This window comes from Onychostruthus taczanowskii, unplaced genomic scaffold (assembly GCF_017590055.1).
Source record: "Onychostruthus taczanowskii isolate IOZ18803 unplaced genomic scaffold, ASM1759005v1 scaffold19, whole genome shotgun sequence".
NCBI lineage: Eukaryota > Metazoa > Chordata > Aves > Passeriformes > Passeridae > Onychostruthus > Onychostruthus taczanowskii.
Window position 1 is genome coordinate 614,266 of NW_024499128.1, and position 25,901 is coordinate 640,166.

Here is a 25,901-nt window from a genome sequence, read left to right on the forward strand (position 1 = left end):
TTACAGTGTGAGCCACAGAGTCTGTTTTGTCTGGACTTTTCGAAGCATCCAGGCCTGGGTAGGACATAAGTGATGTAACACCATGAATCTTTGATTTTTCAGCAGCTGCTTCAATGTTTTCCCAGTGGCAGGAGCAGTGAGATGCTCAAGGTAAGGGGGGCAGGGGATTTGGATGTGCTCCTCGTGACTGACTGAGGGGTGGGCAGCTCCCTGTGCTGGCTGAGCTGTGGAGCAGAATTTGGGGTGCACACTGACATTCCTGTGGTGTTAAAGGCCTTCCCCACGTTCTCAGAGCAGAGGCTGCCCTGGAATGGGGACACTGAGGTCAAGGAGCAGCAGGGCCAGGCTGCTGTGCAAGGGGATGGGATGGAGCTGCTGGAGGGGGTCAGACAGCAAACCATGGGATGATGGGGCTCATCCCCTGCACCTCCTGGGACAGCAGCACAGCTGGCAGCTCCCAAGGGACCATTTCAGCTCTTACATCCACATTTCCAGCAGATCTTCTGCTGTTCTGTGCAGTTGCATGCAATTAAAACGAAGCGCAATACAATGAGAGAGTTGAGAAAACACGTGCAAGATTAGCAGCATTTTACTGTCAGTACTTTTCATAAAGCAAATTTCTTCCCTGGGAGCAGAGGCCTGTAGGATAATATTCCAACAAAAAAAAGTTTTATCATACAAAATGGGGCTGACACTTTCCTTGCCCGAGTCCCAGGTGCTAAATGGAACTGTTGGAATAATGAAGAAGTTGAATTTTCAGAGGCATACAGGAAAGTGCCTGTTGCACAGGCTGTGTCCAGCCCAGAGGTTGGATGTGTGCTCCAGGGGGTGCTGGCTCTGCACTGAGGAAAAGGAGCAGGCAAAAAGGGTGAAGATATCTGCAAAGTAACTGGAAGGAAGAAAGGCTGGAGGGTTTTATTCATGAGGTATGAAAAGGAACATGGAGGTGGAGGAGTAGGAGGGAATGTGAAGTATCCCTGGGTATGTGCACAGGAAGGAAAGAAGATTTATTTTATTTTCTATTTGTGCAAAGGCAGATGGGAGCTCAGGGAAGTTGTGTGGGACTGAGGGCACCCACAGCGTGCAGCAACAGGGTGTTGTTAATGGACAGCCCCTGGACCCCTGCAGTCAGAGCATCCCCAGGGCACAGCACTGAAGCTGAGCATGAATATGATCACTTTAAAAATTAAAAAAAAAAAATTAGTATATTGCTGCACAGCTTTGAATCTCTAGAATGATCCCATGGTAACACTGTCTCTGGGCTTCCTATTATGTATTCAGATACAACAATTAAAATAATGTGATATAAAAAAAGAAAGTCATAATCATGAAGTTAGGGAACACCACATGGTTGAGCTGAGTGTGCCAAGTGCGTGTGGAAGGGCTGGGAGGAGGTGACCGAGGAGGGAATTGTTGGGGGTGGAATTGTGTCATCTTGTGAGGGCAGGAGGAGCCCAGACCAAACCCACAATGCCCATGTGAGAGAGAGAGGTCCCTGTCCTCGGGGCCATTAATATATCCTGCTATTTACTCTTCCAGTAGTGGTACTTCAACAAGTTTCCTTAGCATTCTCCAATCTAACTTAGCATCTTGCAATCTAACTCTGCTCCTTATAATTCTCCTGAGCTCCTATCTGCAATTCTCACTTCAAAAATTTGTCTGGCTTCCCTCCCTTAGTGCTGATTTACCCTGAGGCACACACTGACCCCTTCCTCTTCACTGTGTCTGGGCTTTCTTTTCTCCCACAGAGAATTTTTTAGAATTCACTGTCATGTTCAAATGCAAAATTAGGAAAATCATGGTTGTTTGCCTCATTTCTCTTTTCCTTCCAGACTGTCTGAAAGGTAGAGTGAAAACTTGGACGTTAGCACAGGGATAACTGCAACGACAGAATAATGACTGAGATAACCAGGGGAAAGCAATAATCCTGGAAGCTCTCTAGTTCTGCCCTCTCAGGAGAGCTCCTCACTCTGCTGCTGAAATGCTGATCATTCCACTCTCTTCCACCATGGAGAAACTGCCCCACTGGTCTGACAAACAGCAATGCAACCTGCTTGTATTTCCTGCCTCCAAAATGTCTTTGTATCACTTGAGGCCATAGATTTTGGTGAGGATTTTCTGTACTTCTCAGCTCTTCATCCTGAGAGGATCCATCCCCCTGTGGAGCCCATCCCTGCTGTGTGAGCCCAGGATCGGTGTTTCTTCACAAAAACAAAGCCTGAACTTTCTCTCCAAAGAATGAGGGCAGGAGGTTGCTGGAGCAGCCACAGGGCCAGCTGCTGGGCAGGGTGACAGAGCATCTCTGGGCCTTGGCACCCACCAGGCCTCCAGCCCACCTCAGACCCTGGTGGCAGGGTGGGTGGCACTGGGTGGGCGGCACCGTGTGGGTATTTTGCTGGGTTTTGTGGGGATTTGCTCCAGAGGATGGGTCGTGCAAAGCAGCCAGGGATGGGTTGTGGGCATGGGACCACGCATGGGAAATGGCAGCTCCAAAGTGGCCTGCTGGTGGCTGGAAAATGCCTCAGCAGCTGTTGGGATTATTGGGAGGTGCCTTTTGCACGTGCTGAGGAAGGATGGATGTCACATTCAGTACACCCCCACAATTTTACCTTTCTAGAGAGGGAAAATCAGCTGACATTGGCAGCACGGCTTTTTGTGAATTGGGTGCATATTGTAAAGATTTTAATGAGTACAGGAGAAAGGGTGGGCACTGTGGCAGCACAAAGTTTATGAAACACCAAACCAAGGAGGACCTTTTGAGTTTGCCTTTCACACACACCTTTTCCAGGTGCCTCAGAGTCTCACCCACGAGTGCTGAAGTGGGTGAGAGCCTGGGTTTTCTGACACCAGCAGAGTCCATGGAAACCTCCCCTGATGGAGTGACTGACTGCACTGACCTTTCTCTGAAGTACTTGATGGCTTCCTGGTCTAGGAAGTTCTGCTCTTCTCGAAAGCCCTGCTCAAAGATTTTGCGCTTGTGTCTGAACTCAATGACAGTCTTAGTGTAAGAGTTGAGCGTGGTGACGGAGGCCGCCATGCAGCAGGTGAAGGAGCCCCACGCCAGACTGTGGAGAGAGAAACCAGCAGACAGAGCTGGGTTACACAGCAGCTCATGCCATATTTCTGACACACACACACACACACAGGTGGGAGCAGGCAGGGAAGCTGGAGGTGACAAACCCATCTCATCTAAGCTCATCCTACCTCCTGAGACCTGTGGCTTGTGCTCAGGCAGGCAGGAGGATGGGCTGGGTGCTGGGCACAGCCTTCGTGCCATGGAGAACCCTGTGCTAAGGTGAACACTTAGTGCCACCATGGCCAGACACCTCCTGATCTCCTCTGAAATGCCTCAGAGCCTGGCAGACAAGTGCTAAACCCCACACACTCCTGGAGGGAGCAATGTCAGAGAGTCTTTTGGAGCAGTTCTCCCATCCCTGGGACACTGGCTCTGCAATGCCACTGCAGGGATGGTTTCTAATCTGCTTTTCATGCCTCCATCAGACTACTGTATTTCCTTCTTTCCTGGTTCATGGACACCTCTGGCCTTCCTGCCTTGTGCCTGGTCTCTGAAAGCCTGACCAGAACAGAAGACAACACTTCCATTTTGTGGAGTCACCATCCTGGGAGTTTCCTGGCTGACTCCCCCAGAGTGAAGGCAGTGCCAGCCAACCTTGGCAAGCCAGGGCCAGGACACCTGCAAGTACCAACCAGGAGCACAGGGAGGCAGAGGGAGAGGGGAAGAAAATAAGAGACTGGCCCAGGGCCAAGCTGGAACAGCAGTAAGCGTTGTCCTGGGTCTGCTGGCGAGCAGGGTCAGCTGGGAGCTGCACTGTTCCCTGCCTGTGGACAGGGTTTCTCCCCAGCCTCTCTTGTTCTCCCTGACCTCAAGTTCAGATGGGGCTGGTGAGGGACTCATGGCCCCAAGGAGTTAAGATGCTTTTTGAGCATGAAATGAGGCTGCAAAACCAGGTCCTGAATTCCTCCTTTTGTCTGCAGAGCTTCTCTGCCTTCCAGCTCCCCTTGGCTTCACACTCAGCCCATCAACTCTGGCTACAGATAGTTCACAGTGGCTGCCTAAGCAAGCTGGATTAACTCCATCACCTGTGATGGTGAGACACTTTACCTGCTCCTTTTTGCACTTTTTCTATAACAATTTGATGTGAATTATGCAGAGCAGAAAGTATCCAGCCCCAGTAGCATTATCTTATAAACATGCATTGTCAACACAACTCTCAGCATGAGCTATTTTCCCATTCTGCAAAGGACCTGCAGACAAGGAAGCAGTTTCTCATTTCAAATTAGACAAAACTTGAAAAAGAGCACATATTCATGGACTGAAAAATCTGGGGGAAAAAATGGCTCAAGTAAACAGAAATGGCTCATTTCAATGATTTCAAAATTCAGCTTATAACAAGTCCTGCAGGGACTCCTGAGGCAATGAGATGTGTGGAGGCAGCTCTTTCCCTGTGAATTTTGGACCTGTTTGCCAGATGCAATCAAAAGAGAAGGAAATGTAGTGACTCTGGGGTGACAAAGTTCCCTGAAGTTTCCCATGGCTGGGGGGAGAAGCAGGAAGGGAGCTTGTGCTAGGTGTGAGTGGCCAGGCACAGCATCTTCCTGGCCTGCCTGAGTCTGCCTCCCACGAGGGGTGTGGGGAAGAGCTCCAGCAGCTGCAAACATTTCCAGCTGGGTTCCCAAGCAGTATCCAGGAAGAAGGCAGCCAAAAGCACACTGTGCCTGGGAGGTGCCTGGGGAGAATTTCTCTTGGATGTTACTGATGGTTTCTGATGAAATCAGAAGTGCTGAAAGGTTCAGAGAAGGAAATACAGCATGAAGACTCTCAGTGCCTGGCATTTGGGAAATCACAGTAATTAGGCAATTAGGATAGATGTACTTTAGTTTTTATGCACCTTGGTTAAATGCTATTTATTTTGAATTGTAAAGAGTGGTTGTCCTACCTTAGGAGTTACACCTGCCTTAGGTGAAGGCCTCTTTAACAGCAATGTTGTTAACACTCCATGCCAGCTGTGCCCCAGATGTGCTGGGACTGCACCCATAGATCCTCCTGCAGCTGAGCTAGGGCTGGGCTCTCAGGTTCCTCCATGGCTCAAACAGCTCAGGCTTTTTGTATTTATTTGCTTTAGAGAGTCTGAACTCAAACATCTCCTGATCCTCAGGGGCAATGAAATCCCCAGTCTGGAGAATGCCCTGGGCATTCCTGACTCGTGCCAAAGCCCAGAGCAACCTCCAGGCTTTGCCAATGGCTTGGGAATGGGGTAGGACAACACACACCACCCTGAGACAACTGAGCAGACCATAAGCAGCCCTTCCTCATTGTGGGGAGGGGTGTTTTTATCATTCCCTTTTGACAGAGGGGAAGTAGAGTCACAGAAAACTTGGTTTTCCCTCTGGCCCCACTTGCCAGAGCTGTTTCAGTTCTCTGGGCCCTGCTCTGTGGCTGGGGACTGCAGTGGCACATTCACAGCAGGCTGGAATTGAGGGTGGTGGTGACAACAGCTGGCCCAGGGCTTCTCAAAGCTCATGTTCCAGGACATCAGCAGAGCCCAGGTACAGCAGAAAATAATTCCTACATGTGTGGTTTTCCACCAGGCTGCGTGGGCATTTTTAATTAACCCTTTTTAAAGAAGGTGTTTGAGTCTGGGTGCTGCCAGGGGAGGAGGTTCTCTGGTGTGTACAACAGTGCTGGCTCAGTGTTACCCAGAAGGCAGAAGCCTTGATTTTGCTTCTTTTGACCTCCAGCCCTTCCTTTTCCAGGTCTGCTACCCCATCAGTAGCATGGCATGAGGGACCCCCATGGCTGTCCCCAGGCTGCTCAGCACCACTGCAGGCTGAAAATGCTGCTGCTGCTCAGCCCTGGCCCAGCTGAACCTGTGTTTGCACGATGCCTCACATCCTGCATGGATAAATGGGCTGCCTTGGAAGCATCAGGGAAGGAAGGGAGGAAGATTGCTAAATGCAAGAAGGAGCTTTGTGGCTGCAGTGGCTGGAGACAGCTCAGCTCCCAGGGTGGCTGTGTGGAGTGAAGCTGAGCTCTCAGCCCAGGAATTCAGGCAGAGGGGATGTTGATCCCAGATGATTCCCTGCTTGTGAGTATCTCAGAGTCCTCCACAGTGAGACCCAATCCAGGGGCAGCCCTGGTCCTTGAACCAAAGCCCACTGGGCCTTCCCTGGCTGTGGTTGCCCAGGTAGAGCTGAGGGAGAGGCTGCTCTGGGACAGGGCTGGGGTCTGGACTTCATCCCCCATGGAACATGGCTCCCAGCTCCATCTGCTATCCATCTCCCATGGGACATGACTACCAGCTCTATCTGCCATGGGACACATCTCCTAAACCCATCTCTTATGGAACACCAGCTTCATCCCCCGTGGGACACCAGCTCCCAGCCCCATCTCCCATGGGACATTGGCTCCCAGCCCCATCTCCCATGGGACACCAGCTCTGTCTCTGTGGGTCACAGCTCCCAGCTCCATCTCAATGGGATACCAGCTCCCAGCCCCATCTCCCATGGGACACCAGCTCTGTCTCTGTGGGACAGAGCTCCCAGCAGGGAGTGTGGGTGGGATGAGTGGGCCCAGGGAGAGCTCGGGATGCCCTGAGGGACCCTGGTGCCCACTCTGAGCCATGGGGCTCTTGGCTTGCACAAGATGAAGGAGAATAATCTAATGAGTGTTTATCATGCAAGACATTTAACAACATTTTGAAGTCTGAGTATTGCAGTAAATTACAAAATAGATTACTGAAGACAAATATGCCTTATTATTTAAATCTATTGAAAATTATACAATTATTGTGACAGAGTTGTTATAAATATTAATATAAATATTATAAATATGTGAATGCAATGTATTTGTAAGTCCATTATCACATGCAATAAATATTCATTATTGAGACACCAAATAAGCTGTATTTTAGATACAATGTGATTTGTATTTTGTAACATGTTGCTAAAATGGCAGCAACTCTTCCTATGAAACACAGTGGAAAGAGGTGAGAAGGAAAGACTAATAATTCCCTGCAGTGCTGTGCATAAGAAGTATTTACTTGTTGGTGTTAGCAAAGATTGTTGTCTTTGTTTTGAGATGGAAAGAAAATAATGTGCTATATTTAGAAATTACAAGAAGAAAGTATTTTCCCTATCCATCCAAAGAGGCTGATGCCTCTGGAGGACTGGGGATGTTGTTTGCAGGTATTTTTATTCTCCACAGCCTCCTGCTCTTGGTAAGCTTCTTATAAACGCGCAAGCAATATAACACAGTTGCTGTGTCTGGGCAAAATTAGTTTTATGTGATTTTAGAAGATAAATGGGAAAGGTAAAAAAAAAAAAAGCCATGTCCATGTTCCCAAGCCTTCTCCCCATGATCCACAGGGAGGTCTCATCATGCCAGGAACACTGCACCTTCCTCTGCAGTTGGGCTCAAAGCTGCACCCTAAGGTTCAACTGAGACATTAATTAAAAACAAGGGGGGAGGGGGAAGCTCAAAGTCTCAGAAATGCCATGGCAATTATGTTCCTAAATTGAACTTTAATGAGAGTGCTCAATCTGTGTTGGTAATTGTGGGTGCTGTTTATTTACAAATGCTCTGTACCTGCTGATAGCACAGCTGCTGCTGCACAGACCTGTCCCCACACCTCCAAACCTGCTCGGCCCTGGGGGCTCGTGCTCCTGCAGGTTTGGCAGCTGGAAATCCACAGGGTGTTCCTGGGATTGGAGGTGATGTGTGCAGCATCCCAACAGGCTGATGGAACAGCTCCAGAGAGAAAAGAGACAAACGTGGGGTGACACTTACCAGAAGGACCATCCATAGTCCCAGGAGTGTGGTCGCCAGTCCTCTGGCCCAAGGCTGACTGTCACTTGGAAAACTTGAGTGTACATCATGTGTGCCACCATCCCCAAGAGACCTGGGAAGCAGGGATTAGAACAGGAATTTTTGTGCCAACGTTTTTTTATCATTCTTGAGGGAGCTACTGCTGGAAATGCTTTGAGAGCTCCAAAAAAGTCTTTGTTGTACTTTTATGCCTCCTGTTCTACTGTGGAGGAGGGAGCTGCATGGGCAGAGGAAAGATGTGACTGAGAGCTCATTATTTTACATCATTCTGAATTCTCAATTAAGAGAGGAGTTGAAGAAAGAAAATCGTTGAAGAAAATGTTGCACAAGGAGCATCCCCACCAACCCTGCTGCTGCAAACCAGGGGTGTGCCACCCACAGAGATCTCACAGACAGGCCCAGGTGAGAGGAGGAGGAGAGGCTTCTGCAGGCAGTGCAGGCTCAGTGTGTCACACCACACAACCATGCTCTGTCCCAGCAGTTGCTAAGATTTATGAATTTGAACTCTCATAAAACACTTGGAAGCTGCACCAGGAAGTGAAGTGAGCTTGGTTCTGATGATGTGTGGTGAGAGGAGCCCACTGGGATACTTTTGGTGGTGCAGGGCTGGTGATGCTTTTGGGACAGTGTTAGAGCTCACTGAGAGAACTGCACTGGGTGAGGATCAGACTTGCAGTCCTTGTGAAGTTAAAGAACAAGGCTGCAGTAAATCACAGGGTGGCCTGAGTGGCTCTGCCTTTAGCTGGCCACAGTGATCCTGCAGTTTAAACAGAAAAAAACACCTAAACTTTATATTTAAACAGCCCTTTGAGGAAAACCAAACCCCACTTTTCAAGCAGTGGTGGTCAGGAGCAGCTCTGAGGCTTGGAGAATTTTCTAGCTACGGTAATTTGGAATGTTCCTGCCATGGCACCTGGGCTGTGCAGGGTGACGATTCCCAACAAGCTCTGGAAAGTGTGGGTTCAGGCTAAGGAGGTGGGGCTGGACCACTGCATTCCAAATAATTCTTGGATCTATAAATGCGCAAAAGCCTCTTGTGCTGCAGTGGCAGCTCAGGGCACTTAGAAATGCCAATATTCTTCCATGGTGGGTTCAGTGAGGTCTGTGTGCTACACTTTGACCATTCATTTACTGTTTTCTCTGACCATCTAATTTTTATTATGGTTGCCCTTCCCATACATGGAAGATCCTGATTTCCCTCCCCCAACCACACCCAAGTTTTGGCTCTTCTTTCCTTCTTACTCTTAGAACCTAAACCACTCGATTAGCCTCCCCAGACATGTGGATGATTCAGGGCAGTTCTGGGGGAGGGAAGCAGGGGAATGTTTGTGTTGTGGGCATGTTGAGCAGGACCTTCAGCAAGACAAATGTCAGATTTGATACAAACAAGTGCAGAGGCTGAGGGAAGACGTGGTGTTACAGGGAGCTGGGCTGATTTGCTCAGCTGCCTCGTGTTGGAGTGACACACTGCAAAGATAGGAGGTGGAAAGAGCAATTCACTCCAGGAGAAATGAGATTTGGGCAGGGTGGGTGGCCTAATGGGAGCACAGCAAAGTGCTGCACACCTTGCTTTATCCAGGTTCTGTTTAATTTCCAGAATGCACCCGGAGCTTGCTGAACTTTTTAAATCAGTGGATTTTTCTTCAGCTGACAGTTGTGCCTTGATCTTAAGTTTGGAGTATGCTGTTTCTATATGTCCTGTCAGTAATTTTTCAGCCCTAATAAAACATTACAGCCTGCCCTGAGACCTGTCACAGTCACTCAGAGGCAGCAGGAGGTTTGACACAGGCAGGACGAGCCTCAGCAGGGCTGAGCTGCTGGGCTCTGTCATGCAAACCTTGCTCAGGGTTTGAGCCACCTTCAGCCCTGTGGCTGTGTGGGAGGCTGAGGTGACACTCACTGATCCAGGTGAGGAGGAGGAGGTCACCAGCAAACACTGGAAAGGTTCTTTGTTTTATCTGCCTAATGCCAGGGTGGGATGGGGCTGGATCTGCATCTGGCAGGACTGTTGGTGCTGTTGTGCCACATCCAAACTAAAGCAGAATAATGCAAAACTTTTGTTGTGCTGCTTCATGCACTTTTGGTTTGGTCTATTTTAGCTGTGCCCTGTGGGGAAACCCTCTGGTCCTCTTTGCTGTACATTTAATGAGCTAAAATGAGCTGCCTGTACCACAAACCAACAAAAGCTCCATGCCCAGGATCATCTTTTTCCCCAGCTGGTTGCTTGAGGCTGGGAAGGGAGGGCACAATGCCTGTGCCCATGCAGGCTCCAGGGCAAGAGGTGTTTGCAGGTGGAAAATCCTGGTGATGTGGAGTGCTGGAGTGGCTGGCAGTGCAGAAACACTGAGCATTCATAGCTGGCTGGATATCCTGAGCCCTGCAGGACCAGAGCTGCTTGGAGGTGTCAGTAATGGGAGAAATTAAGGAGCTTTGGAAAGCTGGAGATGAAGGAAATTTGGACAATGTATTTTATGTATTTTAAAGCATTTTCCCATATTTATACTAGAAATGCTATTTGTGGAATATATCGCATTAATGAAAATGTTTTATTATAAATATTACACAAGAGGCATATGTAAGTTTTTCAGTTTGTGTAAGGTTAAGAGGGATACCAAAATTGTGATGTTATGGGGTGTTTTTTGTGGCTCATAGAAACAACAATAAGTGACCATACTGTTGGGATATTTTTTTCCTAAACTTTAGATGTTGAGCTATAAGAGTGTGGAGATCTCATTGCACTTTTATGAGGGAACTCAACCATGAATTTAATGAGGAGTGTTATGCTCCAATGGAAAGTCCTCTTCATTACCTAATTTCTATTAAGCTATGTCATTATAAATATGCTAAGCTTAAATAAATATAGTTTTCTTCTTTCCCCTGATATCCCTGCCATTGAAAATAACAGCTAGCAATGTACTGGGGTTTGGGGTTTTATCCTTGTTTCAATTCCTCTATCATTTTTCCCTGTAAAATTTTGAAGTTTATATTTGGACTATCTTGGCAATGTACTTAGAAAGAGGGAAGGCCAAAATAAAAATAGAAAGTTGTGTAGGAAAGAAAACTTCATCATTCCTACCAAACTTTAAAACTGCAGTTAATTGTGAAGGGAGAGAGGAACAGCATGGAAGTAATTGATTGAATGCTGAAGAAATCCACATAGTTTGATTTTGAAAATGGAACTGATTCTTTTTTTTTTTTGAAATTCCAAATTATATCCAAAGCTGAAAAAAATATGCTTTGGCAGTTCTTATCAGATGTTTTTGTCACTCAGCTCTACTTCTGACCTTTCCTTTTTGTTATTATTTCACCATTTGCAGCTTTCCCTGCAGATACAAAGTCCTTCCCAGAATGTACACTGCCTGATGTAATGTCTTCCAGCCTGAAATGCAGCAGGATAAAATGCACTTCTGTTACAGAATTTCTTTCTGCCAGAAAGGTCCATGCAGGTGTGCTCACATGAGCACCCTGGCTGCTTGTATAAATTCTGGAAAGTGGGGGTTTTAGCCAGAAAAAGCTTCACAGAAGTCAAGGGGCGCTTAACCACGTAGTTTAAGTTATTTTAGAGAAGTGAACTCCTCAAGTTCATATGGTGAAGGGTCCCAAGTACAGCCTGAGCACAAAACCAGCCCAAAAAGCTGTTCTGAGAGAAGTGCATGTCCCAGCCACTCCTGGGGCTGCTCCTCAGTGCTAGCATTAGAACCCTTTTCATTCTCAATTTTGTTAATTAACAAGATGAGCTCCTCTCTTTGGTTTTCCAGCCTTCACCTACTTTCAGGATTAACACAGAAAAAAGACTTTTCAGCTTTACATGTTTTTAATTTTCCTCTGGAAAATGAGTGTGATGATGCTGCAAATGGAGCTGAGGCTGGAGCTGTGGTAATGGCTGTGCAGGCTGGGGAAGGATAATTACTGCACTGCTGCTGTGAAATCAGGAATGAGGATATTCACTTCTCCCTTGCAAGAGGAGAATTTATCATGCAGTCTTTGTGCCAAAGGAACAAAAAATTACAGTGAAAAATTGCGATAGCTAAATGGGGATAAGAGAGTCTTGGAGCCTCCGGTTTTTTATTCTCTCAAAGTTGTGGAATTTTGCTTAGTGGTGGTAAAAAGGGGAAGGGGAGTTTCATACCTGAAAGCACAGTGAAGACAGCAGCAAAGGCATTTAACTTGAGCCCATCTATGACACTGCTTGAATGAAAGAGCTCGAGGCACATGAGGCTGAACCCGACGACCAACAGCATGATGTACAACACCTCGGACACCACTGAGAGCCACAGCACACCTGGGGGCAAAGAGCAGCAACCTGTCATCACTTGGGAATACTTGCAAGAGGTCAAAGTCGGCAAAAATTAATCAGGAAATCAGGAATGTCTAGGAGTAACTGTGTATTAGGAATTTTTTAAAAAGTTGGGTGGTTTTTGAGGTCGCCAATTGTAATTTGTTTGATTTTTTTTTAAGTGTTTATCACATCCACTATATATTGGGAAAAATTTCTTTACTGAGAAAGTCATTAAGCACAGTCTGCCCAGGGGAGTGGCAGAGTCACCATCCCTGGAAATGTTCAGAAAACAAGTGAAGGTGGCATTTCCCAATGTGGTTTGGGGACATGGGGGCATTTGGTAGAAGGTTGGCCTTGGTGATCTTGGTGGTCTTTTTCAGCCTTAATGATTCTGTGATTCACAGAGTTTAAACTCAGCAAACCACGGCCCAAACTCAGAAAACCAGAAAAAGCAGTGAATGAAGATGTGAACAGTGGCAGGGTGGTAAAGACACTGCAGAAAGAACAAGCTGTTGCTTGTTCTTGTTCAGCTTGGCTACAGAACCTCTGTGGGTACGTGTGAGAACCTCTTGGCTCCTCTGAGCCAAGGCACAGCTCACAGAATTGATTTCCCCACCTGTTCCACAATTTAGATGAGCACAATCCACCACGCAGGGAGGTGATGGCACAGGGTACCTGACTGCCTGTGTGCTGCTGGGAGCTGGACAGCCTTGGATGACTCTTTTCCACAAAGAAAATAAATTCAGTCCATGTTATAAAATTCTTGCCACAGCCTAGTGCTGAGGGCTGTTATTAGAAACAGCCCTGCAGGATGGCCGGTCTCACATGGGGTGTTCTCACAGGGTTTGTGCCACAGGACTGACCCAGAAACTGCCACAATTGCAGCAGGGTGGGCACAGATATTTATAACATGCTCAGATGAGGAGCTGCAGATGCAAAAATGCCTGGCTGGAGTTTTCCTCAGCCCCTGGGTGCAGCCCTGAGGGTCAGGGCCCTGTTGGAGCTCAGGACTCGGGGCAGTGCTCAGGGCAGGGGCTCTGGGAGCACGGGGCAGTGCCCAGCAGGGACTGATGCACCCCCAGGAGGTGTCACCTTTGGGAATTCCAGCAGCACAAAACCTCCAGCAGGATCTGCTGAGTCTTTGAAAGTCACCAAGCCATGGGGTAAATTGGAGAGGATGGGAACAGATGAGAAGATTGAGTCCCTGCCCAATTTCCAATTGCTGTTTCAGCATGAGAATCTGCTCGAATTCTCCAGTACATTTGCTAACCTGATTGCTAGAGAATTCACCTGGAAACAATGAGCAGTGATGGAAAATTTCAGCCTAAGCAGTTGAAACATGGAAAGTTAAGCATCTGAAGACAATGGCTTATATTAGAAAATGTTAGCTGTAACCATAGAGACTGCTACAGGCTTCACTTATATTAATACCTTCTCTCCTCACTGACAGAGCACATGTGTGATAAAGCCCACAGTCCAGCTTATCAAACCAGATATGCAGTCTCATTTTTATCAAATATTTAAGTGGCCTCTTGGTGACCAGGCTGATCCCAGCTCATATTTTGTCCGGGAATCTTTATAATTACATCTAATTAATATGTGCTATTCGTTGTTGCCACTGTAGCTGACCTTTTGAGTTCTTAAACCACACTACAGAGATAGCAATAAATAAAGCTTTTAATTGCTCACAGTGGCTGTGTGTGCAATATTGCATCTATCAACAGCAAACAGCTGCTTATCTCACTCCTCTTAGTCAATTTGGTATCAGGCAACTGGCACACTCTTCCAAAAACTAATGAAAGTGAGAGAGGGCAGAAACAGCAGGGTTTAGGAGGGATTTTGCCTCATTTTCTCAAACCAGCAATGTCTATGATGAGAGAATGATGGAATGATTTGAGTTTGGAATAATTAGATGATGCAAACCTGACCCACAAACGGAGGCAGCAGAGAGCCCTAACTAATGAGCTGTAATTCATTCAGCCCATACTTGAAATATTAATGTACAACACACCTGCCCAGGTGTTTCTTGCCCTGAGTCAAGCCTTGTGGACCCCCACTGGTGCTCTGTGCACTCCAGGGCAATGCTGAAATACTCTCTGCAGCTCAGCACTGTGGTGTGGCTCCAGCTCTGCTTCCCTGGGGAAACATCTGGGCTCCAAGAGCTGCAGTCCACGGGTAACATCAGGCTGGCGTGCTCAGGTTTAGGGCCAATTCTCTTGGATCTTTTTGTCAATGACCTGGACACTCTTAAGGAAGTTTGCTTCTGGTGATCCTAAATCAGGAGGAGACCCTGAGTCCCTTGAGAATGGAGGGTGCTTAGAGATCTTGGTAGATTTGAGTGTGTCACCAACCAGATGACATCTAACAAGGACAAATGCTGGGTTCTTCTCCTGGGCCAGGGTAATCCTGGAGGTACCTACAGAGAGGGGAACAAGGAGCTGAGTGCAGCCCTGCAGGAGGGGTCTGGGGGTTTGGTGATGGTTCTGGGGGTTTGGTTGATGGTCCTGAGGGTTCAGGTGATGTACTCAGCTCTATATATGCATGCCCTGCCTGTTGCCCACCTGTGGCCCAGGACCTGAAGCTGGTGCTGCAGTCACCAGTGCAGTGATTTTGGAAGGAAACAGGGATTTGGGGAGGTGCACATGTCCCTGTGGGAACACCTGGGTGTGTGTCCATTGCAAAGGGACACACTTAGAGGGACAGGAGGGCTCTGGGAGCTGAGCCTGGGGGGGCTGGGGGCCAGCTGGTGTCCTTTATTCTCCTAAGGAAGGAGAAAGGAGCAGGAGGGAGGAACACCTGACTGTGTGGCTGATGCCACAGGGAGTGCTTTGGCTTCCCTTCCAAAGGGCTGAGATAAGAGTGGCTTTGCAAGCAGGATCACCTTGCAAGGAAATGATGAAAAGCTCAATGAGACGTGAGTTTTGCTCTCCTGTAAATCCTTTTTCTGATGAGACACAAAGGCTGGGTGAGTTTGCTGTGGGAGGCATAGTCAATTACTGTTTTTTTGGGGACCTGTTTGCATCTACCAAGGAACCCTCTTGCCTTATTCCATGGTGTTACTGAATACCTGCTCTGAGGCTTTTGTTTAGTGCATCTAATGTGGGGAAAGGCAAGTCCCACATGCAGTGTTTGAATAGTTCTGTGTCCTGTCCTGCTTCTCTGATTTTGAATTTCATCTGAAATAATAACACCCAGAAAATGCAACTTGTGTATGAATTTTGGATTTTCGTGTGGCTGCCTGAAGCAGAACAGTTGCTTCAGGTTATTAATTCAGGAGACAGAGTCTTTCTGTTCTGTGCTGCTGGTGAAGTGATCTCCCACTGCTCCTCTCTCAACATGAGATTCATGAGGCAGTCACTTGGCATCACTTCCACTCACAACCTCTTACAGCCTCCTTCCTGCAAAGCAGAGAGCTCCTTCTCTTGAGGGGACCTCAGTCATTCCAGGTGACAGGGAAGAAGATCTCCAGGGTATTTTTCTCTTTTCCAATCTTCTCTGCTGTCATCTTTTCTGTCTGCTTACTCCCCTCCAGCCTGTGTCCTCTGCCCCAGGGATCTGTCTGGCCTAACTCAGCTTCTATGAAAAATCTCTCCTTCAGAAGAGTCAGAACTTCGTTCACTTAGAGACTTCCACCTGGATGGCCTGTACCTGAGGATCTGTACTCTCATCAATCATCAGACTCCTCTAATCTTTTGGTCTCCATGCTGTTTATGCATTTGTTTGTTCAACAAACCCACTCTGCCTGTGCAGAGAAGGGGCTGGAGAGGAGCTCAGCTGGGATGTGCCTCTGTGCCAAGGACATTCCATTGTGAGACCTCCCAGGAAAGGAGAGTCTTGGGCTTTAAAGCAAAAGCAAACCCAGAGTGGTTTCAGTGGCACTCCCACACACACGAGGGTGGGTGTGTGTGAGCAGCCCACCCAGCATGCAAGCACCAGGACATGATGTGTTCAGCCAATCTTTCCAGGATTCCCTGGAATAATGCAGAGGATGACAGCTGTCAAGTCCTCCTCATGCCTGCTGGGCTTTTTTTAGGTGAGAAAATCGTGCTGGGTTTGCATGTTCCCTTCTGTGCTGGCCGGGAGCTGGCAGGGACCTGTCTTGCTGTCCTGTCACTCTCTGTGCAACATCAACTTGTTGTCCTGTGTCTGGGCCCATCCTGGTCTCTGAGAAGATGCAGGAGGGTGGGCACTGTGATCTGGATGACCACTGACATCAGTACCATCAACACCCCCTGTTCTAACATAGGAGGTGTTGATGGTACTTTTTCTCCTGTTGGTACTTCTTCTCCTGTTGTTTTTGTCCCTGGTGCGTCTCCACCAGCCAGTCTGTCACCCCTCAGCAGTGTTGGTGACAATGACAGAGCCACCTCTGGGCACTGTAGGACACTTTGGACCTTTGCTCCCACTCACAGATATGCTGTATGTCCCAGGTGGGATGGCTCTGAACCTGAGCACCTGATCATTTTCCTGAAGGAAAAGGGGTCACCGGCCTCAGGACAACCTCCCTGTGAAGCAAAATCCCTGAAAGTGCAGGACCGGGGCTCAGCTTCTCACCCAGGATTTGAGGTTAAAAAATTGGGACACTCCAAAAGATTTCACAGAAATCAACCTATATCACAGGGCTCCTGCATCAGAAGGAATCATATCACATTCATATCATCTGATCTCATGGCAGGACGAAGATCAGTGCAGTAGCTGGGACATTAAAGGACTTTGTGTCTCTGAGCTTTGTTATTTCCTAACCAGTGTGTGAGAGTCTGTCTTCTCTGTGGAGCTCATGGTGGCAAGCACCAGTGTCACCTCCTCAAGGGCTTAGGCCCTGCAGCAGCATTGTTACAAAGAAATTAATTTTCCAGCACTCTCCAGTGAAGTGAACATGCTCTTCATTGTGGCTGAGAGGAGAACTGTTACCCACAAGATCACTGGGGTTTTAGGCACTCAGGTTCTCCATGAGCCATCTGGCAGGATCAGTCCCCTGCCTTTTTGTCTGCCAGCAGAGAGCAGCAGCATTTTGAAAGAAGATCCACAGGTCTGAGTGTGTCTCTGCAAGGTGTACTCAACTCGAGTGCATCTGCCTGCACTGAGATGTTAGAAAAGGGATATTGCAGACAGTCCTGAAGGGATGAAACAAACAAATGGAACATTTCTCCTGATAGAGAGAGAAAGAATCTTTACCTCAGCCTGCAATGAGTCTCGCCAAGTTCTTCTCAGAACCTGAAATAATTTCAGGTCAGCCCTGGCCACTGGGAGTAGACGCTCCCACCATGGAGCACCAAGCCAGGGAGCTCCAGTGCTGAGCTTCCCGTGGAACAGGGATTCTGATAAAAGGCATGGGAATTCTGCTTAGAAGAGCTCGAGGCATTCAGTGAGTTCCTGATGAAGGAACCCAAAGAACAGCGTTGTTAATGACTTCCAGGAGGTTTGAGCTCAGTTTGACTGCTTGATACCCAAAGTTCATTCCTTGTTCAAATCCACTGCCATTTCCTGACACAGACCAGCAACAGTTCACTGAGAGAGTTCTGGTTAAACTGAGCCCTGTCAAGCCTGACATGTTCTGTGCTCCTTCCCCAGAAAATCCCAAGATGATTCTTGTGTTGCATTATTAAAACCATTCTCGGGCATGTTATCAGTTTAGATTGAAACACCAAGAACTTGGATGACATCTGATGGGGATTATGTGCAGATGATAAAGAAACATTTGCTGCTGTGTCTGGAATGCCAGAGTTCCATAATTTCAATTACTGTTGAGTTTTTGAGATTAATGAGGCCAACAAACCAGTTCTGGAGAGTTTAAATCACATCTATACCTCCTACCACCTACAGTCACATGCAGCCATGGAGTTTGATGCATACTTGTCAAATCAGAAAAGTTGGGTTTTGGTGCCAGCTCACTATGCCAACGGGATCTGACGCCAGATTTTGAGGTCCTATCTCCAAATGAAATAATGAAATCCTCTTCTGGATGCTCCTTCAGGCTGGTCAGGCCATGGAAATGACTGTCAAAGATCCAGTGTTGGTGCATGTTCTCAAGGAAGCACTGAAGAGATGGCCAACACAGGAATTGCTGGGCGACTTCAAAGCATTTTGAATCCATAAACATGAGCTGTTTGCTCTTAAAGGATTTCTTCAGGGAAAATCGTATTGCTATTCCTGAAGGATGTTGCTGAGTCATGTTAACCATGTTATACCCAGCAAAGGCAGGGATTTGTCATTTTGGAAATGTCTGTCATGCATTTTGGAGAGTGGCTTGGAAATTTTCCAGCATAAAGAAACCTATAAATGAATGTATTACTTGCCATGCTGTGTGACACTGCCTGCTGAAAGCCCAGCCTTCCTAAGCAGCGCCCAAGAAGAAATGGTCTGGAATCTGTATTGATTTCTGAGGGCCCTTTCAGACAGAAAATTAGCATCCTAATTGGGGCAGGCTCACATTGAGAATGCCTCAGTGGAATTCATCCTCCTTAGGAACAACCACTGCCTCTGCCTGTGCTCCCTGAGGATCTGTGGCTGCTGCATCCCAGCCCTTCCCAGAGCACAGCTGTCCTCATGGGGTCAGAGGCTGCCCAAAGCAGCTTCACCTGAGCTGTCACACTCTGCCACACTGTCCCTGAGCAAGTGACCAGGCTGGACAGACAGGCAGCCAGAGAGCTCTGGGAGAGCTTTGGAGTTCTTCATAACTCAGTGTCACACGTGTGCCCTGAGAGCCAGGGTCTGACGCCAGCTGGGTGAGACACCAGCTCCAGTCACTCCTCTGCCACTTCAGCCCTGAGCTGAGAGAGTCTGATGGGCAAGTAGAAGCTTTGGGGGGGTTTTCTGCATCACAGTTCATCATATGATAAAACCCCTTCTGTCTGCTCAAAGCAGTGGAGCTGAGCAATGTGTGCTCCTAAATAACCACTGAGATCCTCATGCGTGACGTGCGTGACACCAGGAGCATGGCACTTGAAGGACAAGCCAGTCCTGCATTGTTGAGCAGCTCAGGAGACATCAGTGTCCAAGCAATGCTGTCCTGGAGAGTGTGGAACCTTCTCCCCTCCCCACTGGCACTGCTAACCCAGACACTGCTGCTGCTGCCTGGGGGAGAAAGTGCCGCTCTCACCCTGTGGCTCACAGTCATTGTCCCCAAGATCCCTGAACTGCCACAAAACACTGGGAAACCACAAGAGGCTGTGAGAAGTCACCTAGACAGATGTCACCCCATGTGGGAGATAAAAAGGTGGGAGGAAAAGAACCATGTCTGAAGGCCAGCCCTGGTTCTGGGTGGTGTGAACTTTCATCCTACAGGTATAATCTCTTCTTTGTGCAAAAGCAATCGTTTCTCTCCTTGGTCTCCATTCCCACTGTGGCAGCCAGGGACATGGAGAGCTGTTACCCTTGCTCATGTTAGCAGCAACAAAAAGTTCTGTCTTTGCTGTCCTTGTGTTTCTGGACTCATTGCTCTGCTTTTTCAGACGTAGTGACTTTGTTGGAACTGACACCTGGATCTCACTTAAATCTCTCTTCTTCAAGAGGGAAGAGAGGAAAAAATAAGGCAAATGAGCACACACTGAGAAATGCTGTGTTTGGAAGAGCAGTAAGGCCAGCTTCATGTAAATCTCACTCTCTCTTCCAGTGCCATTCGGATGGGTTTAGTCATCTGCTCTTCTCTGCTACTCCAATACTGGGAATTCCAAGCCAGAAATGCTGGAGTGATCAATACCAAATGGTGAAAAGAATAAACCCTGAGCATGTTGTTGTTGTGGCTGGCAGTGGACTGAGCGCGGCTGGTTAATGCGTCACGGCAGAGCCGACCATCTGCCCGTCCTCTCGTGCTGCAGAGAGGCACACCACAGAGCCACCAGAGACACAGCAAGCTTCCTGACCCTAAATGCCACCTGAGCTACCTAAAGCTGCCTGTTCCAGTCAACTGAATCGGGCAGCAAGGGCAGATAAAGGACTGGCATCCAGACAAGAGACTGCGCCTTGCAAACGTGGGAACCAAGAGGAGGAATACCTGACACTGCTAAGGGGAGGGGGAAAAGCTGAGTTTTGGTTTTGTTTAGCTTTAGATCTTGTTTAGTTTCTTTGTTTTTGAAGGTGAGGTGAAGCTGTGACTCATAAAATTACTCTCATCTATGTGATGATGACTTTGGATGGCTCTGGCATCAAGCAGATTGAATCCTGTGTGTGGTACTGAGCAGACTGTGGGATACCTTTGTATCCATAATCTCTTTTTCCTGGTGTAGTAGTAATATAATGAGTAGAGCAAGAGAGTGGAAAAGATGATGAAAAATACTCTAAAAGAGAATTATCCCATGTGCCTTACTAAATATATTTGGGCTCAATGTTTCCCTTTGAAGACCACCAGTGCAGGGCCTGTGATGTACTTCCACCCTCAGCACTGGGCTGGGAAAAGAATGATATTCAGACCTGTGTTCCCCACATCCTTGGCATCCCCAGTGTGAAAAACAAGACTGTTTCCTCCTTGAGTAATTAGGAATTTAGCTTCAATTCTGCTGGTAAGAATGGTTTAATCTCTGTGTGTCTAATTGCCCTTTAAAACCAACTTCAGTGATTCATAACAGATGTGTAAGAAAACACAGATTAAATACAAGTAACACATTTTTTCCTGCATCCTTAATCATAGCTCTCCTGTGGTAAGTGCACAGGTATTTGTCTGTGTGGGTATGGATTTACCCTATTGCAGATATATGAACAACCATGCAATAGGAAGTATTTGAGAAGAATATAGAGCCTATTTTGGAAAGTGTACAGTTCTTTTGGGAGACCCAGTTACATTTCTTTTTACTGATGCAGGTCTCTAAATGCTCCTCTTAGAAAATTGATCCTCTTTGTTTCTTCTTAGAAACTTCTACCCAGTACATAAAAAAGGAGGTTTGTTTTTTAACTTGGCTGTTACAAGTCTCATTTGTCTCTTTTCTAGCCTCAAACCTGCTCTGCATTGTCCTTCTCATCCAAACAAGTATTTCCCTATTTTTGACCATAAATGTCACTCTTCTCTCTATGTCTTTAAATGTTATTGTCAGTGCTTTGAGCTGGGGCTGGCAGGGGAGGGATGAGAGGTGCTCACAGGGAGCTGCAGGTGGGTACGTCATGAGTGCTTGTGGTGGCATGGTGACTTCTTGTTTTGTTCTTTGGTTCCTACGATGATCCTAATATTTCTTTTTCATCTTAATCTCTGCAGAGCAGTGAATTAATGTTTTCGTAGAAGTGTCTGTCATCGCCCAAGAACTCTATCCTGAGGGGAAAAGCTAATTCAGAACCCATCACTGTATATGTAAAGGTAGGATGACTCCTCATGTTCCCCACTTGGCATTTATCAACACTGATCATTATCTGCCATTTGCTCTCAGTCACTCAGTGGCTGAGAAGGGTTTGTGCATGCTTCAGAGGCCTGCAGTGTATCCAGTGGTTTTCAGGATTTCAAGCTTCAGTTGTCCTTTTAGCTGAACATTTTAATGTATTTTAAGCAGCTCTTGCTTTTCTTGGGTTCCCTTCTTTGCAAATTCTGAAAACACTTTTATTGCTTCTGAAGGATGCTGAGTCTGCCATACAAGGGACCTCTTACTAACATTTTGAATCAAGTGCAAGGGTAAGTCAAGAGTAACAAGCTTCCCACTAATTTTTCCATGCTCATATCCAAATTTTTTCTCTACATCATGCACAACATTTCTTGGTCTGTGCATGGTGTTTTAGTCAGCTCCTGCTGTTTTTTTCCCTGTCCTTACACCTTCTCTGCTATCAGGTTTAACCCTGCTGTCTCTGAAGCTGTCCCAAGGGGTGATCACTAACATAATTCTGCATTTTTCATCTGAACATGGAATCCATCCACAGAGATTGTGTTGCTCATTAATGACATTACCTTGTTATTCTGATTCAGCTTTAGTACATGACATCTGCTTTGTCTTTCAGTGTAATCAGCAGCAAGATGTTATTGTCCCTCTAATTATCTTTCTCCCATCAAATTTCTGCTACACCTATTATGTCAGGATCCATTAAAATCAGGTATCTAGTTTTTCTGTTCTCATTAATTGCTGTTGGAGTGCTGGTTTAGGAGCATGTACAGAACTGACTTAGCTTTCTCTTTTTTCTGTGCTGTGTTTAGGTGAGACTTGATTTGTTTACTTGCTGTTTGCCATGTGCTACTTCAGCTCTGCCAGCCACTTTTTAGGCAATGCAGAATTGTTATTGCTTCATCTCTCCAGGATGCACCACCACAGGCTGTGTAGAGGACGTGCAGGAGGCACCTCCTACCTCTGCCAGGACAGTCTCTCATTTAAAAAGCCTCCCTGTGAGATTTTGGACTGTTCAATGCTCACTAGCCATGAGCATTTTCCTTCTGCAGGGTTTTGCCTTGCCTCAGCCTCTGTGGTCTCTGAAAAGCCAGGTTTATTTTGTGTGTGTGAATTATCAGTAGGTAGGAAGCAGTGCAATGCAGGCAGCTGCTGGTGGCCTGCTGCCTTGGCATTCCTTGTGGAATTGTTCCACAAAATCAGGTACCACAGAGCACTGGGGTAACCTGGCCAGGCTGCACCACACCTGTGAGGAGCCTGACCTGGGAATCCTGCCCTGTGTTTGTGTGGCCATCTCAAAGCTCTGAGCCAGTGCTGACATTTGAAACTGTTCCTGCAGCACTTCCCCACAGGGAAGAGCCCCTCATCTCCAGCTCTGGGCACTCCAGGTGCTTGCAAAGTCCCAGCCCCCACCAGCACCATTCCAGAAACTGCTGGGGGCACATTTCCTGCAAAGCCCTGCTCTCTCTCAAAATGCTTCCAGCACAAGTGCTGCTTCCAGCTGATTTCTCTTGCCCAAGGAGCTGGGCTGGGCTCACCCTCTGGCTGAGAGCTGGCAGTGATGCATGCATGCAGAGAAGGATGCAGGAGCTGCAATCCCCACACAGCACGGGGAGGAGCACCTGTGGTGTGTCCAGCTGTGGTGTTATGGTGTCACTGAAGCCATTTATCTGATTATTGATGGAACCTTTTGCTCTCCATTGTGGTGTCATGGTTCCCCTTCTTCACAACTCTTAAAACCACTTTTAAAACCACAACTTTTCAAACCACTTTTTCCAGAATTTTTGGTCTTGGTTTCTTCCTTTTGAATGTATCCTCTGTGGCCTCTGGGGATTTTTCTTGGGCACAGATTTGAGGCCATGGGAATGGGATGACAGAATGTGCCATGGAAGGAGGAGGAGTGTGGTGAGGAGTGTGCCAGCCTCAGTGTCCTGGTGGGGCAGCACAACAGGGACAGAAGTGTCTGTCCCTTGCTGAATAAATCACCCTTTTCTTCCTCAGGCAGCAAAATACTCAGCAGGAATAAAACTTTGATTAAGTTCTGTGGAGAAAATCCAGAAAAAACTGAGAACTGAAATATCAGGTCCAGCCTACTTTGACAGCTCCCTTCCAACTCCTTTTGGAAATATTTGCTGTCTTACTGCTCACGTCTGGAGTGAAAATTAGAGCACTTTGTGGGCCCAAACATCTGCTCAGTGAGAGCCCATTAAAAGCCTGGCCACTGTAACCAGCTATTGCTCTATCATTTTTATCAATAGCAAATGTAAACTCTCATAGGAAAATGTGGGTTTTTTCCAGTTAATATCTACCATCATGAAGCTGATTTTGCTAAGCAGCTTTGGCACTAAGAACCAGCAACAGCTAATAAATTCAATGTTAGGCTTATGAGGTTCTGACAGATTGCTGGCAGCTGCCTTAAATGCAGGAAAAAGCTCTCCTAGTGTGGGTTGGAAATGCTTATTTATACCATACTGTGGGTCTGTTTGCCCCAAATTTTGCTGCCTCCTTTTAGTAGATGTCAATGGTGAGATATATGACAAGGGTACAATAACTGATCAGAGATGCATTTTCCAGCTACACTGGAGATCAGCACCAATGCATAAAGATAGGAAGCTCAGCCATAAAGTATTAGATTTTTACTGTAAGAATTTTCATTTATGAATGCAAGGTTTGTGGTGAGGATGTGACTAGACCTCATCATGGATGGTTTTATTTACTGTGAGTTTTTATGGTAGTTCTTTTTCTATATCAGAGGGTTTTAAATAATCTGTAGGAGTTTAACACCACCTTGCTGTTAATTTGTGGTGGACTGAAGCAAAGATGGGTTGTGCAACTACACTGAGAGTCTTCTTAGCATGTCTTAAAAGTTGTGTCTTAAAAGTGAAAGATGATGTGCTCAGAAAAAGACATGGGCTTCAGGAGCCTCTGTTTAGCTTAGAAGCTGGTCAAACAGGGATCCTCTTTGGGCCAGGGATAACCAACTAAAAGGAAAACTTTGGGAAACCTGAGTGCTCAGCTGCAGAAATGGAGAGACATTGCAGAGACATTTCAGATAAACAAAATTGCAGAGACATTTCAGATAACAACCACTTTTTGGTGGTAAGTGATGCTAAGAATATGTACAGAAAGTGAATAAGTTGCAGTCTCTTTGTGAAGCTAAGTTTAGTCTCAAATTTCCCAGTTACATGATTGCTTGTGATAACCACAATGTTTGAACTGAACTCAAATTTGCTATTCACTGTATTTCATCCTTTCTCATTGACTTGGACTGGCTGGAACTTAGTAGTTGATAAGCCTCTGCCCATTAAAGTCAATGCTGAGTGAGGGGATTAAGAAATTAAAGGAATGGGAAATTCCTTCTAACTGGAAAAGAGCAGATGAAATCAAGACATTAAAGAATTGTTCCATGAAAGTAAATCAGGCATCAATTTTCTCTTCACATGTGGTGAAAATAGCTCTGGAGAGTACAAGACTCATGGTGAAAATTCCAGATTAACCATGTTGCAGTGTCCAACTTGATGTACAGTTGTGGAATTTATCCTGGTTTTGTTTATGATTCTGATGGTCAGCACTTTCCATCTCTGACAAAGCATTCCCCTCTCTTCCTGTCAATATGCCTTACAACTCCATGGCAAGTATTCTGAAATAGATAGAATTTTCTTTATAACACTACACAGAAAGAGCCTTCCTTCCTCAAAAAAGAAAAATAGAATTTTCTAGAAATATGCACTGACATCATGCAGCAACTCTAAAATTCTCCTGGAAAAAAAAATGCTGACAGCATTTCACACAACCAAAAGAAATCCTGAAAGTAAAGCACTAAATGCTGTTTTGGAAAGTGTGTGGGTGATGCCACCAAGCATTCTGCACCATAATGAAGTTCCAGAGAAAGGGGATAAAGCAGAAAAGCACCCCAGTGCCTTTAGAGCAGGCACCTTGTGCCAGCCCTGGTCTGTCTGCTGGAGGGGCTCGCTGTGCCCACAGCCCTGGGGAGGGAAGGCAGGGAGATTCCCTTCCCCAGCTGCCTTCCAGCTCCTTTCACACCCCTGTCTCTGTCCATTCTCTCTCCTCTCCTGTGTCTCTCCTTCAGGACCAGTCCTACTCCCATCCTAGGACGGAACTTTCTGGAACTTTGAGATCCTCGCTGCTGTTTTGGCAGCTGCACTAAAAAGCACAAAGTACCCCAGTGTATTACAGGAAAGTGCAGCTTTCAGCTCTGTGGCTCTCTGCCCTGCTCCTGATGATGTCTTAGGATTTTAGCTTTTATATCTTTCATGTATTTGTAACCCTACAGTTTTTAGTATATAACTCTAAACTCCACACACAGTGCGAGCTGCTGCTTTCCCATTTTGGGCAGACACAACAATTCCTCTCCAGGCCTGGCAATCAAGGACACCTCACTGCCTCAGGCCCTGAGAGATGGAAACAAAAGTGAGTTGGGGGGAGTAAATTTGGAGTAAATTACTTCAATAGCTGCAGCTGT

The 25,901-nt window shown here is 46.8% G+C and overlaps 1 protein-coding gene across 1 annotated transcript in view; it reads right to left on the reverse strand.

Moving 5' to 3' along the window:
• Positions 1–25,901, reverse strand: part of GSG1L (GSG1 like) — a 47,292-nt gene that overhangs the window by 3,627 nt on the left and 17,764 nt on the right. The window contains exons 3-5 of the mRNA XM_041401802.1: positions 11,976–12,128; positions 7,808–7,919; positions 2,898–3,065 (exon numbers count right to left, since the gene is read on the reverse strand). Coding sequence (XP_041257736.1) covers positions 2,898–3,065; positions 7,808–7,919; positions 11,976–12,128 — 433 coding nt within the window. The remainder of the gene's footprint in view (positions 1–2,897; positions 3,066–7,807; positions 7,920–11,975; positions 12,129–25,901) is intronic.